The sequence below is a fragment of the Tursiops truncatus genome, chromosome 11 (assembly GCF_011762595.2).
Source record: "Tursiops truncatus isolate mTurTru1 chromosome 11, mTurTru1.mat.Y, whole genome shotgun sequence".
NCBI lineage: Eukaryota > Metazoa > Chordata > Mammalia > Artiodactyla > Delphinidae > Tursiops > Tursiops truncatus.
This window is the reverse complement of record NC_047044.1, coordinates 70,079,900-70,098,401: the sequence shown is the minus strand read 5'-3', so window position 1 is coordinate 70,098,401 and position 18,502 is coordinate 70,079,900. Positions and strand designations below refer to the sequence as shown.

At 37.4% G+C, this 18,502-nt stretch overlaps 1 protein-coding gene across 1 annotated transcript in view; it reads left to right on the top strand.

The window, feature by feature from the left end:
* PDZRN4 (PDZ domain containing ring finger 4) overlaps window positions 1–17,188 on the top strand; it is a 371,850-nt gene extending 354,662 nt beyond the window's left edge. The window contains exons 8-10 of the mRNA XM_019934147.2: window positions 5,081–5,182; window positions 9,240–9,356; window positions 12,914–17,188. Of these exons, the coding sequence (XP_019789706.1) occupies window positions 5,081–5,182; window positions 9,240–9,356; window positions 12,914–14,434 (1,740 nt within the window). The 3' untranslated portion in view covers window positions 14,435–17,188. The remainder of the gene's footprint in view (window positions 1–5,080; window positions 5,183–9,239; window positions 9,357–12,913) is intronic.
* Window positions 17,189–18,502: the final 1,314 nt, after the last annotated feature.

Below are 18,502 nucleotides of genomic sequence, written 5' to 3'. Positions count from 1 at the left end.
TTGAGTTTTTGATTTAGAAATCATTTTAAATGTGTTGTTTACTTTGTTAACATCTCCAATTAAATATACTGAAAAGAATGTAACCTTCCTTTGATGCTCAGGGTCACGTCACACCCAGCAATCACCATGCAGTGCTATATATAATAGAGTAAAATGCTCAATGGCTGAAAGAGCTGTAAGATTGTGTGCCCTGATATTAGATGACCCTAGCTGGCTACTTTTTCTGATGCATTGGGTCTATGTTTTGTCATTTTCCCCTTGCTGTTTCCATCTGTCACTTCTTCCTCTCACCATCTACTCACCACGCCCCATACCCACTACTGTGCACTCACTGGCTCCCTTCCTAGTTTCCAGGTCACCACCTCCCATAGGCTAGATACACAAATACAGTTAGTAAAATGGTGTCTATTAGTTCTGTGGGTAGAGTTTGATAGAAATAAAGTACATGTGCTTCCACAGATGCATACTGTGTATTTTGACACTTCCTTATTCTTGGCTCTATCGTGGGCAGGTAAAGTTTTCAGATAAGATATTTTCTGGATAATAAGGCATTCCTTAATGGACTTGATTCATTGAAAAAACAACAGCAGGATTGATAAAGTGCTGTGGTTTGCCTGATTAGTTTATGTTTAGTGACAAATATGTCACATCTAATGAATAAATACCTGTCACATTAAAAAGCCTAGAATTCAATTCTATCTGCACACACAGGAAACAAAGAATCTTGAGGGTGATAGTAAAATTATATAAAAGAAAACTGTGACAAAATTGTACCGATAGACGAATAGCTCCCGTGTGGCTGGTGAGGAGATTATGGGATACCCTGTAATGAACAATTAATGACTCCTTTCCCAGGGAGATGAGAGTGGGAGAAAGAGAGGATTTCTTCTCATCCTTTAAGTTTCCTGGCTGGCTTTGATTTAAATGAATCTCTTTAGAGCAATCATGATTTTAATTTCCTGTTCACAGTGACCTACGTAGAGTATTTCTATGGTCCTGCCTTCATTGTGTAGCTAAAATTTTCTAACTGTGGTGCTCCACGGTCCTGTCAGAGAACCTCACCTAATGGCACCACACACACAGGTAATCACATGATATTGTTAGAAGGTAGGGGTCATGCAGAAGAGAAACCATGACCCACCTTTGTGAGAACACATTCTAGCTCTCATGTGTTTTTTCTCTGCAAGTGCTTGACAGTTCTATTTGCTGTGCTTTTGCCACAAACTGCTGGTATCAGATGTGTTCCCAGGAATTAATATGGGGAAATTCTTTTACAAAATTGCTGTGCTGAGTCAGGAGAAAAATTAAAGACATACGTGATCAGCCGTCTAAAGTAAAGAGTGCTCTAGTCTCACGTTCTCTTTGGCATATACTATTCCATGTAAGCAATCTAATCTCATGTTGGCCAGAAAAGTCAGTCATGTTTCTAAGGATTATTCCTGACAAAATCCTGCAAAATCTCCAACAGTGGAACAATAAGACTTCTAATCAGCTCTCTTTCTTTCTCTGCCTTAAACTGGTCCTTACCGTTTCTTCCTACTCTTACTTTCTTCCCTTTGGATAACTGTTTTCCCCTATTTCTGTTTTTTTCACCTCTGTATTTCTATTCTTCACTCACCTTCTTTCTCTCCACACTAAAATATAAGCACATTTGAAATAATTTTTTTTTTCTCTTGCCTAAGATTCCTGGGTTTTCAAATAAGAAATTCTATAGGTGGTTGAATGCCAAGAAGTGTAGTTGCCTACCTGCCTATGGTACACTGGTACAGGAAACCTAAAAATTGGTATATTCAAGCAAAAAAGGCTATATAAATATATTTCTAGACTTTTAGGGTTTTACACACACACACACACACACACCCTCATATGCCCGTACAGGAGATTAGGCCTAAAGTGGAATTTCGGCTGATTTCTCTTTGTAATTGCCACAAATCTCTCCTAAACCAAGAAAATATACATTTTGAAACTAATATTTGCATATACCATGCACAGAAAATGAGACAGATATATTATCTAGCAGTTTTTCCTCATTGATAACAAAGGTTAAATATTACGTTCCTCCTTGCTCTCTTTCCCTCTCTTTTCTTGAAATGGAAGTATTCCATTAAATTGTGCTGACTCCAGTTCTCATCTATGCTCTCCCCTTGTTTCTGGGTCCTTCACCTTTCTGTCTGCATGATGTTTCCAGGCTCAGCAAGCTGCTTTTCCACAAGCAATCCTGTAGCTATGAGCCATCATTCAGCAACAAGAGCAAATGAAGGTGGAAAGGTCTCTCTGATTCCATTCCTCAAGTCTTGCCATTCCTTGAAAGGCATCTTTGATGAAACCTACGGCTGTATTTTTTGCCTCAGTATCAATCTGGGTATCAAACTAATGTCCCGAGTACAACGGGATCTACCAACCAAGTGGCTAAGGTGGCCTTTATTTTGAAAAATAAACAAAGATTACATTTTAATGCCAGTTTTCTGTGACAGATTTCTTTCATTCCACATATGATTCTGGATGTAAAACTGTTTCTACAATGTATGATCTGTCCTCCCAAAATAAGAACATAATGCCAGGACTGGAGACCATGGCTTTCGTCAGTATGAGTTCACAGAGGAGAGAGAACACCAACTATAAAGGAAATCAAATGTAGCCATATTGTTTCTTGATGGCCCTCTAAAAATTAAAAATATATACGAGATAGATATCTTTTAAACTAGAACCATGTTTCCTGCTATGGATTTCAATGTTATGCATGAATTTTATTCTATTTTTTTTTTTGAATTTTATTTTATTTTTTATACAGCAGGTTCTTATGTTATCCATTTTATACATATTAGTGCCCATATGTCAATCCCAATCTCCCAATTCATCCCACCACCACCACTACCCACATGAATTTTAATATATGTGCTTTGTTTAGAAGAAAAGAGTCTTTCTGAGGGATTAAAATATAAATAATCATAGTAATAATAATAACAACAATAGCATTAACAGTAATATGTGCAAGCTTGAGCACTTTCTGTATAACAGGCACTTATTTAAACTGTTCACATATATTAACTCTTTTAATCCTATAACAGTCCTCTGAGAAAAGCACTATAATCTGCATTTTAATAGAGGAAATGAACAACAACATTATCATGACTGAAGAGTGTTTAGACTAATGGTAAGTAAAGTTTAGATGAAGAATTTGGAAGTATGCATATACTCAAGTGAAAAAGTAGTAGTGAGAATTGTATTTCAAACAGAAAAGGTTAAGTTGTGTGAGATCATCCAACTCAGTCTCCTTAGGATCAATGCCTACAATGGAGGGAAGATGAATGATTAGGTCCACAATTGATAGACAAATAGATGCATCACAGATATACTACTAAGAATTACTATGAAATGGATAAAAGCCCTCAAAACTGAAAGAAATCATTATTTTTAAACTACACGCAATTGAGGTGGGGGAGGTGTAGTGGAATCCATCACTGCCAATTTATGTTTATTTGAAGAAAAAAAGGGCTTGGACTCAGTACAAAATTTTCAGATACATATTTACCAAAAAAAAAAAAAAAACCCATAACACATCCTTCTTGGTCATTAGTCCCCAGTTTGGAATCAAAGTTTTCATTTTCTAATTTGGTGAATTTTATTTGAGAATTGCCAAAAAAAGGGGGGGGGAATGTACTTTATAAAAGCTGAATTTCCTGTCCACACATACAAGTGAAAAACTAAGGAGCTATTCATTTGATCACAGTAAGAAAATACAGCATGAGGTTGTATGATTCCCCCCCCACCTTTGACTATCACTGTCTGCTTTCTTTGTGCTAAATATGAGTCTAGGAATAATAATCATTTATTGTGGTCCACAGTTGAGATTCCTGAGCTTGTCTTCAGATAATTATGTCTGTCTTCATGCATCAGCCAGAATCCCAGAGACCCACAAGGAGAAAATGTCAGGAGTCTACTTCATGCTTTTAAGCAGAAATTCTCAGTGAAAGATGTTAAATTAATTGTTGAAAAAAAATGGTCAATGCAGCCACACTTTCTGAAATAAATACTTATTTTAGACAGAATTACTTGACCTCTTCAATTGAAATTTCTTCCCACATTTTTGATTATGTGTTATGGATCAAAAATCTCATCTCTATGGAATTGAGCAATCAATAAAATAAAAGAAATTTAAAATAGCCAAAGAAAAAAGTGTATCAATAAGAGCTAAATACATTTGAACATGAAATGTAGTTTAAAATACAAACTTTAGGAACCTTATTTGCCCTGTAGAACTTAGAAAAAAGAAAAAGGTGCATTTCAAACACCGCTAGAATCTTTTGTTTTAATCGAAAGTTTACTCAAGCTTGGCTTCTTTCAGTAAGCATCCTTATTTAATTTTTTTTTTCTTATTTTATGTTAATTTTTAAAAATTTTATTTAAGTACACTTAAGAGATGAGCCTTAGGATATTTCATTAGTTTTGTTGTTTTAGGGAAGCGGATAGATCCGAGAAAGGAGCTGGAGTAGATGACAATGATACTGGTTCTTCGTTTGATTAGTTAAGCACTGAAAGATATCCCGAGAGTGATTTGGGGCAACTGAGTCAGACCCACACGCAAATACGAAATGATTAAATGAAAATGCAAGCAACAGCAGCCCGGGAGCATCGCCCGGTGAGAGATAACGCGGCAGCTCGCTAATTGGCTCACAGCAAGCGTGCAGGATGACGGATTTCAGTTGTGGTATTGCTGGTCCTACTTCCCCCAGCACCATTATCTCAGAGTGACACTTCCATTACTCTGAGCGGAGAAAGATGAACGTCACCTGTCAGGGGCTGGTTAATTGTGTTGCTAGATGTATGTTGCCAGGGCGCAGGTTGGACATTTATGAACATAACTGCTTCCTCTGATGTCCGCCATCCTTCAGGGATCGATACGGCTCTTACAGTAAGCGCGTAATTGAGTGAAGGCACTTACCACTGAGGGGCTGAAGACGAGCCCATTGTGTGAGCTTCATTGTCCATACATTTACCATAAATGAGCTGATATTTGCCATTTATTGTGTGCAGCATTGTGGAAATGGAAACTAATGCGCCACTTTCATCTGTTTTCTAGATAAATGGGGAAGACGCCCAGGATCGAGAGGCGGCGGTGGCCCTGCTCTCTAGTGATGAGTGCCGGAGAATCGTGCTGCTGGTGGCAAGGCCGGAGAGTCAGGTCAGAACAGAGAGAGCAAAAGTCTTGAGACTGCACTTTAGGTTCATTGTCTGCTATTCTATAACAGATCAGTGCCATGGATGTTTGTAAAACCAGGCATACAAAATATAATTGAGTCATCTTTCCCAACTGGCCAAACTTATCAAAACAGTTATAAGTAAAGACTCCTTAATATGGCTTCACAGAAAGGCAGCTAAACATTTTATTTTTTTGAAAACACAAAATTGAATCATTACTCTCTCCTTCCACTTGCCAGTTATTTAAATTAATTCATAAATGAAAAATGATTGACTTTATGTGATATTTAATTCTGTGTGGATCCTTGCTTTAGTTTTTCATCTAAAAATACTTAATTGGCATATTAAGGTATCTTGAAAGAATCTCTAATGAGAGAAACATTAGCATATCTAGCTATCAACTTAAATCTTTTTAGAATAACTTTATCCAATAAAATACCTTAAGAGTACAGTGTAGTTCCATGTATAGTAAATGAATTTTTTCCAACTTTAGTGTGACAAAAACAAATTGATAGCTTTTAAAGAATTTTTTTGTATCTTTACAGAGGGAGATGTCATGAAAGTAAAGGAGAGGTAATGGTGGAAGAAAAGTACTATTGGTACTTCTTTTTATATCCTTTTTATCCCCCACCACAATGCAGAAAGGACATTACGTTGTCACCATTCTATCCATCTGTCAGTGCTGGATAACCAACTTCAGTGAGTGAAGTTGGTTATATCACCATTTGTCTTTCAGGTTATTGATCTGATATATTTCAGACTCAATAACTACATACTATCTATAAATTACATTGAGTAAGTGTATTTCAGGGTCAGACCGAATCCTGTCTTGAATATAGTGGTTTTAAAAGATGACCCTTTCCACATATATTTCCATTATGCCCTTGACCATTCTGAATAGTTCCCATAAAGCCTGCTATAGCCTAGGGCAGACTAAAGTTACACACCTGAGGTCCTAGGAGTGGGAAAGGAAACCCCACAACTGGCTGTGCTGTCTATGTGGGAGTGAATTATTAAAATACATATGAAATTGCAATAATTACCTGGAAATTTTGCAAACTGGTTAATCTCAATGATCCCATTTTCTTGAAAAATAACAGAATAAAGGGGCTAAATACATATTAGTGAAATTAATGGTAAATTGACGAGTACTCAATAGTCATCCTTGTTGTAGAAAAGATATTTCAACTTTATAATGTGGTTTCCCTGCCCTTTCCATGTAACTGCTAGAGAACCTCATTTATTTATAATTAAAGCATTTTCTTTATTATGCCACATAACAGCTATAACATACTGTGGAAAAAATAGAAATTAATAACATAAAACCAGATCCTGTTAATCTTTAATGGCGTACATATGCTTGGTAGAACCCCTGGCGTTTTTGAATATCTGGTTACACTCCTGACCCAAGAGTCAATGTTGGAGGATGAATTTTCAAGCAAGACTTTCTTCCCACAGTTGATAAAAGATGGTTGTCTGACTCTGTAGCATATCATCCTGTCTGTCAAAATCAAGATCTGCCCTAGCCCCTTGATCCTAAAGAAGCTGTCATGACACTGGAAGGCAGCTAATTGTCTTTAGAAAATCAGATTTCTAGAAAAATAAGGAAAGAAAATGCATTTTAATATCATAATTTAAAAATGTAATTTAAGCAATACATGCTATAAGGTGGCAAAAACAACACAAAACTTGTATTTATATCACCATATTTTCCCATCAGTTTCAGTATATCTCATTATTGCATTTTTTGCATGTGTATTTTATTTAGGGAGAGTATAGAAGTTTTAGTGTGCTTTTTCTAGTCTTTTCTTTTTTTTTTTTTTTTAATGTTTCAAATTCTCTCTACATTCTCGGAAATGATCAGAGTTGCTGGGGGCAGTATTGTGCAACCGTGCAATATTTTTAAATAACTCATTTCTTTCATTCCCTGTCAACTTACTTTGATTTTCTGCCCATTTTCTTCCTCAGACCATTAAAGATATTGCTATTTTGTCCTATTCCCCTTGGGACATTGGGGCAGAGAGGACTCTTGTAAGAACTGTAGAGAACTTTTGAGACAAGTGCAGGTTGTTTCTTTCTTGGAAATGCCACGTGTGAGCCTCTACTGTGCAGACAGATCCCCCTGTATAATTATGACAGTCCCCCCTTTCCCATGACTCAACTCAAGGGAAAAGTCTGTCTCTGCCACAGCACTGAACTCAGACTGCCATGAATGTGTGTGTAGGGGGAAGGGAAATGCTACAGGGAAGGGAGGTGAGCCAGAAGAATCTCTCCTGACTTAGTGTGCTGTGTATTCCTCCAGCCTAGAGGGAAGTCTTAATCAAAGTAGACATACACTAACCACACATGGCAACTCAGGGATCTGTGGGGTTAGTCAATAAGAAAAGAGTTATAGGAAAGCATTAATTTCCAGCATGTGTTCTCTTTGTCTTCTCCATCCCTTCATTTCAATTTCAAAAGACTCTGTTCCATCATTCACTGTATCAGTGTTGGCAGATATTTTGTTTTGACCTGATTAAAGAAAAAGTCCTTGCTGTGCTTATAAAAAATAAACTTTTCTAGCTTTAAGTAATTTCTTTTGGAGCCTGGCATTTGCAGCTTCATGAAACTTAAAAGGGATTAAAAAATGTAAAACTTGGACAATTATGAATTGGACTGAATTTAAATTCTTAGTCAGCTTAATCTTCATAGCTCATCTGTATATCAAAGTCACCGGAGTGGAACTTGGTCAAGTTATTCAGGCCACCGTGAGATAAATGAGGATGCATAAATGCATTGATGCTTTTGGCCCAGTCAAGTTTGAAATAATTTAAGGTCTAGGTAGCCTTTAGTAAATAAAAAGAAACCTATGATTGCCTTCATTTAATGAATGTGATACGTATACACTCATGCCTCTTCTGGTGCAATTTAATGTCCTCTCAGGTTCGTTTGTTTTTAAGTTTTAGAAGTTCAGTTCTCTTAAAGACAAGCTTATTTTTTGTGTTTGTTTGGTGCTTACCCATTCGTCCGGTGGTGAAAACATCTCCCACTGTTGTCAATTTTGACTCACTAGAAAGCTGCTGATTCTTTGTAACACAGAGTAAAGGGGAGCTTTGACAATAATTCAGTTAATTCAATCAGCATAGACAGTTAATTTATGTAATCCAGCTCCAAAAACCCACTTTGAGGCAAATTATCTGAATTGACTGTCAACACTTATCATATTAGCAAGGTAACCACCAGTTTTCCACTTCCTTTTGTATTGAGAAACCAAAAGGATTTGTTTGGTTTAGTTTGTGTAAGACTGCCACAAGAATACCTACCTTCAGCACCCACAAAGAAAACCCTGCACACTTCACACGGCTCCCTCACCCTTACGTGCACATTTAAGGTCTTCCTCCTTGGAATTGGGTCTGAGAAATGAATCACAGTAGTCATGGCACAGCATCACTCTTTATTGAGAGTAACTTAGAATTTTCCTTTTTTTTTTTTTCAGATGAAATAAATGTTGTCCGTATTTGTGGCAAGCAGCCATCTTGTTAACTTGAAAGTCAGCCATCTAAAAATAAAAAAGCAAAATGAGGGTAGCATCAGTGTGTGTGTGTGTGTGTGTGTGTGTGTGTGTGTGTTGGTGGGGGGTGCTTTGTATGGAGTTGCTTTGGGGGTTTTTGTTAAGGAAAAAGGCCCGATTGTCTCATAGCCCTATTAGGACCATTGCTGTTCTTTAACACAGGGACTGTTGGGGGTAATGAGCATGACAGCTGTGGATTATGCAGGATGCTTTTCATACACTTTGAAAGGCAGTGATGTTCTGTGCTGAGGTCTACTCAGTTATGAGAGAAAATCTGTAGCTCTGTTTCAGGGAAGGATAAAAGGCATGAGTCCAATTTTTTTTTTTTATCACCTTTTCTTCCTTCTGAGAGGTGAACTATAGGAGGCTGGTATTTTGAAGAGAATCATTATGATAAAAGGAACTGGTCAGGCGTCACCATTTAAGTTTACCCTATTTTAGCTTGAGTTCTCATTAACTGAATGTAATGTACTAATGTATTCTTTTGCAGCTGGAGGAAGGCTGGCTAGAAGATGAAAGGAATGAATATTTAGAGGAGTTAAACTTATCGATGTTGGAGGAACAGCATAATGAAGCAATGCAGCGCACTGCCAGTCAGGTGGAGCAGGTAGGGCCACGATCTGAACTCCAGCATTTGAAATGATGCTAGTTCTTTTTTAAATGTGTAACCATAAATGGAATAAAAAAACAAAAAGCAAAGAGTTTGACCAAACATCTCTGTGATGGTAATTTTTGAAAGCAAATGATCATCTCAAATGAAGCAGAGGGAATAAATACAATTTTTTTCTATTAAGAATACTTCTACTTTGGGAAGCTTAGGGGCCATTGTGGAGAGTACAGTAGTATTCAAATGCTGACCCAGGCACTGTTCAACCTAATTCGGAAATTTAATAGTAAAAAATGCATGTTGCTTCTCAGTATACCAGTTAGAGATAAACTATATCTCATGAGGTAACCCCTCCCCCCCAAAAAAGTAATTTTGTATTTTAAAATATTAATGCATGTATTTGAATATTTAGGCAACTTTAGGAAGATGATGACATGATGTAAGCCATCAACCTTATTTGGGTATTTGGTATCGTGATTACACCTTTATACTCCTGAATTAAGAGTAGTTCAACTTGCGATTATTGATATCATTTTGTCTTAAGGTCATATATTCATTCAACAAAAAATTCTCAGCCCCTAATATGTTTCAAGTACCATGTTTGATCCTGAGAATACAAAGAAAATGAGCAAAGTTCCTGCCTTTAAGTAATTCGTAACTAGTGAAAGATCACAGTGTGGTTTGTGGCAAACCGAGTCTTAGTATTCTTTTCATTTTTGTTGTTTTTCTACTAGATAAAATCAAGATCGATATAGCCTAGATTTTTTATGTCAGATTCATGTCATTCATTTGCCTAATATAATTTTATTAACACTTCCGCTGTCAATCTGCTTATTTGTTTAATTATCATCCTATTCTCAACATTAATCCTTAACTCACCCTAAAAGGTAATTTAAAAAAAATCCTGGCAGTTAGGCTTAGGAATATAAAACACAAACATCCTATCACTTTGCCAAACTGAATGATGAGATGCACTGACATGCTGGCATCCCATAACAGAGGTGTGTGTGTGTGCGTGTGTGTGTCTGTGCATGCGTGCTCATGTGTATATGCTAATAAATTATTAGGTTGCAAACTACAGTTGACAGAGCCATGTGTGCTACACTCTGTGCTCACCATGGATGCTCAGTGGCCACTTCACAAACAAGAGTTCATGCTCAAAAGCAATGCTGCTACTGTAGCAATTGCTTTTCAATATAAAGAGGACAGGTTGAAATTTTAATGTATGACTTCAACACTGGCCACAAATAAAGATATTTTTGGTGGCAGCTGCTGGTTACAAGCAAGAAAGTCCTTGCTCCAGGCTTTTTCTCTCTTAGATAAAAAATGTGACCTGATACAAAATTGACAGGAGGATGTTGGAATAAAGAAAGAAGGGAGAAATCCTGTCCAGGTGAAGTGATATGGTGTCAGATGCTGCCTACTCATCAGATGTAATACAAATGCTAGGTCTTTTGAGGTAACACAAGATGTCCCTGAGGTGAGATTTTCATTGTGTAGAAATTTCTCTTCACCATGAGACTGAAAAATGATGAGAAGTACAGAAACCTTTAAAAGTCCTTTGTCCTTATAAACAATAATACTACATTAAAAGTGCCTTGGTAGAAACCTTGCCTGTCACTATAATAATTCCATAGGGAAATGATAAATTATAGAATAGCATTATATCAGAAACCAGGAATTCTAGGTTTGAGAATAGAAAATTGTTTTCACATGTGCTCATAAACCAGTGACAAAAGAAAGGGCAATTCAATTAAAAATTGCATATCCATATTTAAAAACTAAAATACATATCCATCTGAAGGTTTACTTCACATGCTGTCCTTGGTCCTGTAACTGTTGTTAACACACATTTTGCTAATTAATTTGTCTGTATCATTTATTGCATGAAAAATAAGAAAAAATACTGCCTTCCTGTATTTTTTCAGCTTACCATTAGATAGGAGAAAAAATATAAATGTAAGTTATATGGTATATAAACTCAAATGTCCAATATCAATAATATCCTCTGGGAGTTTTATGGCACACTGTGCAGATGTCACCACATTTGATGCTGTTGTCACCTTATAGCAAGGGACATAGGGATGTATCAAGCTTTCCATTGTTAGTTACAGTTACTTAGGTATAATATTTTTTATCAATAAGACATTTTAAATCAATCTCAGTATGTTCTTAAAAAATGAGGAAAAATATTTTAGGGAAAGATGGAGAATCCTAGAATAACCTGATACGTGTTCATATTCCCCCCCCTCCCCCGTTCATTACACTTTGTTCTGCCATTACTTAGGTGGAAGAAAACAACAATTATCTTAACCTTCCAGACCTGTTTTACCTTTTATCACCCATTCTGTCCTTCTTTGACACTAACAAGCTTGATTATATTTAATTATATAATTTCCTGCTAAAGGGAAAAAATATAAATATATATATATATAATAGTAAGTAAACTTAGACATAAGGAGAATACAATCTAGAAACTGCCATGTAGACTTTTATAAGAGAAGTGGTGGAAGAAAGAGTAACTTTATCCTATTCACAGAGAAACAATTAGATGTGCACTTCCCTAGGGCAGTGACAGTTAATTGTTCTACATGAAAAGCCAAAAATTACCAGGGAGTGAAGTTCACATATATTTACATACCTATCTCAAAATATGTTTTTTGACATTATGCCCATGTCTGGCAATCAGTGCTGCTCAGATTTTCAGGGGAACCGTCATTTTACTCTCAGTAGAATAAAACTCACCTCTGAAGGAAATTACTGGTTAAGAGTAGAAAAATCTTTTAAAGTAACCCAAGTGAGTCCAAAGACATTACTGTTGCTTTTGAGCAATGTGATTTGGAGATGCACTGAGGTCAAAGTACATGTATGCAAGAATACAGCATCTTGGACATGTAAGAAATCCTGGCCCTGGGGGATGGCATTGGCCCCCTAGACCTCTAGCCTAAGAAGCTACATCCATCTGGGATTAAGTTTCCTCATCTATAGATGGAAGGTCCTGGGCTCCAGTAATGAACCTATTCCTGAAATTTTGTGATGTTTGGCTTATCATTATCAGTGTATCACTAGATCCAATGAAGTCTCCTCTGAACTTGAGAAAAGTTCAGGAAAAAGAAAATAGTAACAAGATGATGTGGCTTCTGAACTCTAGGCCTTCCTATTTCTGAAGACTATTTCGGCACTCTGTCTTACTCATCCTTTTACTCACCACAGAAACTCATAAAGTCACCTCATTTACACACCTTCCCTCCAGTTTCCCAACTAAGAGAAAACCTTAAGACAAGAATCACTTATTTAAATGTGTCCTGTTTTATTTATCCTCAAGTGAGTAGCATAGCCATATTCAAGCAGCTTTTGTTTTCTTTATATTCAAGCATAAAAAGCTGCCATGAGCTAATTGCCTTTATTTCTAAAATTGTTATGGATACTAAAATGAGGGCAGCTTTCTAGGAACTGCACTTTTGCCAAGAAGCACTGTTTTTTCAAGCAAGTTTTCCAACACTTGGTGTTTTTCAAAATAATTAGCTTTCTTTCTTCTCTCAACTTTATTTTCTTAGCCAAAAAAACAAGAAGAAGAAGAAGGCACAACAGACACGGCAACATCCTCATCCAACAACCATGAGAAGGACAGTGGAGTGGGGCGCACAGATGAAAGCTTGCGGAACGACGAGAGCTCAGAGCAGGAGAATGCAGCCGAGGATCCCAATGGCACATCTTTGAAGAGCAAGAGAGAGCTGGGGCAGAGCCAAGACACTCTGGGAAGCACTGAACTTCAGTGTAATGAGAGCTTCGTGTCTGGTGAATACATTGACTCAGACTGTACTGGCAACCAAGATGAGGAGTGCGAAAGGTTTCGGCAGCTCTTGGAGCTCAAATGCAAGATTCGGAAGCATGGAGAGTATGACCTGTATTACTCAAGCAGCACAATAGAATGCAATCAAGGGGGACGAGAGGGAGTGGAGCACGAACTACAGTTGCTTAATGAAGAACTAAGAAACATTGAACTTGAGTGCCAAAATATCATGCAGGCTCACAGGCTCCGGAAAGTGACAGACCAGTATGGAGACATCTGGGCACTGCATGAGGGAGGATTCCGAAATTATAACACCAGCATAGATACGCAGAGGGGAAAACTAGATGACATCCTTGAACACCCAGAAAAGTCAGACAAAGACAGTTCTAGTGCTTACAACACAGCTGAAAGCTGCAGAAGCACTCCACTCACTGTGGACCGTTCCCCTGACAGTTCCCTCCCAAGAGTGATCAACCTCACCAATAAGAAAAACCTGAGAAGCACAATGGCAGCCAATCAGTCCTCTTCTGGACAGAGTAGTAAAGAGTCAACCAAAGCCAAAACCACTGAACAAGGTTGCGGCATTGAAGGCAAAGAGAAGACTTCAGAAAGCAGCAAGCTTTCTGATCCAGAGAAGACCAGCGGTGAACACATCCCTTACCTCTCTCCTTACCACAGCTCCTCCTATAGATATGCAAACATCCCAGCACATGCCCGGCATTATCAAAGTTACATGCAGTTAATTCAACAGAAGTCCGCAGTCGAGTACGCTCAGAGCCAGCTCAGCTTGGTGAGCGTGTGCAAGGAGTCTCAGAAGTGCTCAGAACCCAAGATGGAATGGAAGGTGAAAATCAGGAGTGACGGGACCCGGTACATCACCAAGAGACCTGTGAGGGACCGCATTCTGAAGGAGCGTGCCTTAAAGATCAAGGAGGAGCGGAGTGGCATGACAACGGACGATGACACCATGAGTGAGATGAAAATGGGGCGCTACTGGAGCAAAGAGGAGAGGAAGCAACACCTGGTGCGGGCCAAAGAGCAGCGGCGCCGCCGAGAGTTCATGATGCGGAGCCGGTTGGAGTGTCTCAAGGAGAGTCCCCAGAGCGGCAGCGAGGGCAAGAAGGAGGTCAACATCATTGAACTGAGTCACAAAAAGATGATGAAGAAGAGAAACAAGAAAATTTTGGACAACTGGATGACAATCCAAGAACTGATGACCCATGGGGCCAAGTCCCCTGATGGCACACAAGTTCCTAATGCCTTTTTGTCAGTCACCGCGGTATGACCGAATGGATGGAAGGCAGCTGACTTTCAGAGGGTGCTACCAGTTTGGGTAGAGGATGCTTGCCTCGTTCAATGTGGCGTTTTTATATATATTTTGTGACTCTTTATAGTTTAAATTTTTTGTAAGCAAAAATACCTGCTAATTTTTCATTTGTTTTTCATATACTTGTACCTTCTTTTTGGCTGAGATTTTTCTTTAACTTGTGATATATTCGTATTACTCATTTATATATAAAAACAAACAAAAGGAAAGAAAACAAAAAAAAATGAACAAAAATACTGAGGAGCTAATTAATTTCCTATTTTAATGTATCTATTGTAGATCTGGATTTATTGCTCTAGTTTACTTATTTTCTACTTTAATAACAACTCAATGCCAAAACATTTCTCTGCTTGCTTCTTGGCATAATACATATGAAGTCAAACCTGTTGATAAATCATGTGCCACATCTTGTCTTATACATAAAAGCCACCTCTTTTTAACATGCCGTTGTACATTTAACACATAAATGGCCGTTGTCTTTGTCTCAGTAAAGTGTAGGTGGACAATCTTTCTGTGGTATGTAGTGACATTGGTCATGTAGCTAGATAGTTGTGGTAATTGTGACAATAAAAGCAAAATAAATTATTGATTATCCCTGAGAAAAGCTATCAAGGAGTGTTTTATTTCCATTGTTCACTGTGGTTGCCAGATATAAATTAATTATATATATATACTATTTAGAAGACTCCTAATTGTGGATTATAAAATGCATACATTTTCTGTCCCTTTTTATTCAAGAAATTGTCCTGAAATACTTCCCACAGATAATTGTGTCCTATATTCTTACCAGGAGTAAGTTAGATAATGTGTGTAGAGCATCTAACAGATGCTGACTAAGCATTCAATAAACATGAGTTCATGCTCTCCATGACTGCCACCCATGTAAGGAAAAGCCAAGAACAATTTAGGGGATGACATGGACAGAGAAGATCAGTAAAATATCTTAGATTGTTTGTAAGGGCACTGTATTAGTCAGCTCAAATTACCATAACAACATACCATAGACTGTGTGACTTAAACAACAGGAATTTCTCACAGCTCTCAAGTCTGGAAGTCCAAAATCAAGGCACCAACCAATTCAGCTCCCTAATGAGGGCTCTGTTCCTGTTTTGCTCATGACCTCCTTGCTGTGTCCTCACATGGTAGAGAGAAAAAGAGAAAAAAAGCTCTCTGGTGTCACTTCTTTTAAGACACTAATCCCATCATGAGGGCCTCACCCTCATGACCTCATCTAAACCTGATTACCACCCAGAGGCCCCATTTCCAACTACCATCACATTAGGGGTTAGAGCTTCATCATATGAATTTGTTGGTGACACAGTTCAGTCCACAGTTCTATGTGCATTTATTTAGTTCATCCTTTGGAAATAAATTTTTGGAAACTATCTTTTTAATCATTTTCAGCATAGTCAACTATAAACGCCTTATTAAAAAGTGAGCTTGTTAAATTATCAGATAGATTTTTTAATCTGGCTTTTTATCATATAAACATCAACTATATTATATATCAATCATAATGCCTCCAGAGTGAAAGGCCAGATCAATGCATGCATGAGCTTGATCAAATTTTCATTCAATGCAAGAGATTGTTTTAACATAATGGAGGCACAGCATCCAAACATTTTTGAAGCTACTTTCCTGTTTAAAAACATATAGTGGCTCCTTACTAGCTCTTGAATCAGACTCTGATGCCTCAGCCTTATATTTCTGGTCCTCCATTAACTTGCCCACCTTGCCTATTGCCCCACTTCTTTAGATTTTCTGAGTTATTCTGGCTCCTGAGCGGCTTGCCCCTTTTCACTGAGGTTATCTAATGCTACTCTCTCGTCTGGGGTTTCTATGCCAAATCCTACACCCCTCTTAGAAGGTAATCACATATACATTTTCTCTTTGGAGCCTATTTTGATGACACTGGGTTTTCTCAGCATTTTGGCATACACCATGATGCACCTGCAGTTTATTTTACCTTGGAAATTTTATTCTTCTGTTATTTGAATCACATAGACAGAATTTATTGTCTCCCTGCACGGATATTATGTTCGTGGAGTTTGGCCCTTGTGTCACCCCTGTCTTTATAAACCTCTGGTAGAATGCCGTTTAAACAATTATGAATGCTATTTAAGATGTTTTATTCACTTATCTCACAGATTGGTCCTTTTGTTACTGTTTTCCGTACTCATCTACCCTTCTAAGTTCTTACCTTTTAAAGGGCTATTACATAGATGGAAAGAAATGAATCTTATTTATATGTAACAAAAAGCTGGACCCCAAAATTTTAAGATAATGACAGTACTAGCAACTTAAGGCAATTGAAAATTTCACCACTTCTAACTTTAGCTATTGATAATCCAATCGATAAAACTACTCTGAGTGCACCTAGAGTTAATTTTTGACCAGATAGTTTTAAATAAGAATGCCTATCTATCTTAAAAGCTCACTTCCTTCCTGACCTAATACCTATGGTTATTGTTTATCCTCTTGGTACAACTGGGTTTAAATATTCATTGAATTCAAATTACTCCTATAGATAAATGGGATTTGGAACCGACATGTAGATTTTTTTCCAGAAGAAACATGTACACATCTCACAGAATGCAGTGTTTCCAAAGTCAGCAGTTTAATTTTATTTTTATTAAGGCCAAGTGTGCTTGCCAATTTTTTAAAAATGTGCTGTTGGTGTTTTTCATGTCTGTGTTTATACAATTCTATGAGTTGAGAAATGTCTTTTTCAAAAATCAGTGAAAATCTGAGAAGTGTTATGTTTTACCTTTCTATATAACATATCTTTGTGCTAAACATGTTTTTTTTTTAGTAAGTGAATAATAAATCTGCTGCTCAGCAAAGAAAAGTAGTTGGCTGTATGTGAGATATTTCATTTTAGTTCAGAAGACATACGTGAATGTGAAAGGGAAAAATATTTTACTTAGGCTTAAGTAATTAGAAATTCCATCTTTTTTTTAAGTTTTGAATTTTATTTTATTTATTTTTTATACAGCATGTTCTTATTAGTTATCCATTTTATACATATTAGTGTATACATGTCAATCTCAATCTCCCAGTTCATCCCCCCCCACCACCCCCCGCCACTTTCCCCCTTTGGTGTCCATATCTTTGTTCTCTACATCTGTGTCTCTATTTCTGCCCTGAAATTCCATATTTTTTATTGACAGAAATTGGTGTTAGGCTCCATATGTGAATGACCTAAGGAGGGGAAAAACAATGTATATTCTACGGGCTTTTCTTCACTGTGTGCCATGAAGAAGACTATTGTTGCCATCTTGTTTTGTGCAGACTGTCCCTTTAGGAGCACATAATATGGACTCCTCTAATGTAACCTTTCCGTAGCTACATACTGATTTAATCCATGTCTTGTTGGTGTGTCTAAATCTTCCACCTAAACACATTTTTATGCTTCCAGTGAGCTGCTGCTCTCTACCTCAAATTCTTTATTTTGCGTTGGTGGCACCATTGGCCTGCTCTGTCATGCTTATCACCTGAGTCTTCTTGAATTTCTCTTTTATCTGGTAAGGCAAAAAAGCAGTGTGAATTTTTCTTCAAAGTATTTCAGGTTGTCTTCGATACCCTTACCCAGTCACCTTTCGGGCTAGGCTGTCTCCGTCTCATACCTAATTACCACCGCAGATCTAGACATGCTCTCCCTGGGCACTCTTTCCAGTCCCTCCTACGTGTGGCAGCAACACTGGGCCTCCTAAATATTACTTTCCTCACTGTGCTCGGATACCTTCAGGAGTCTTGTCCTGAGCATGGGATAAAATCTGGGTGCCTGAGACATTTATCAAGGACTTCATAATTTAACCTCAACCTTTTTTTCCACCTGATTTCATACCTCTCCAGGAAGAATTTTTAACTCAGACCTCAAGAAACCTGTGTCTTAGGTAGATGAATAATTTGATGCACCTTCAAACTTGATATTCTTCCAATTTTAATTAAAATTTAATTAAACTTTATTTTCTATTGATTTGTACTCTATTAATTAGTTAATTTCCATTATTTTTCTATTTCTAA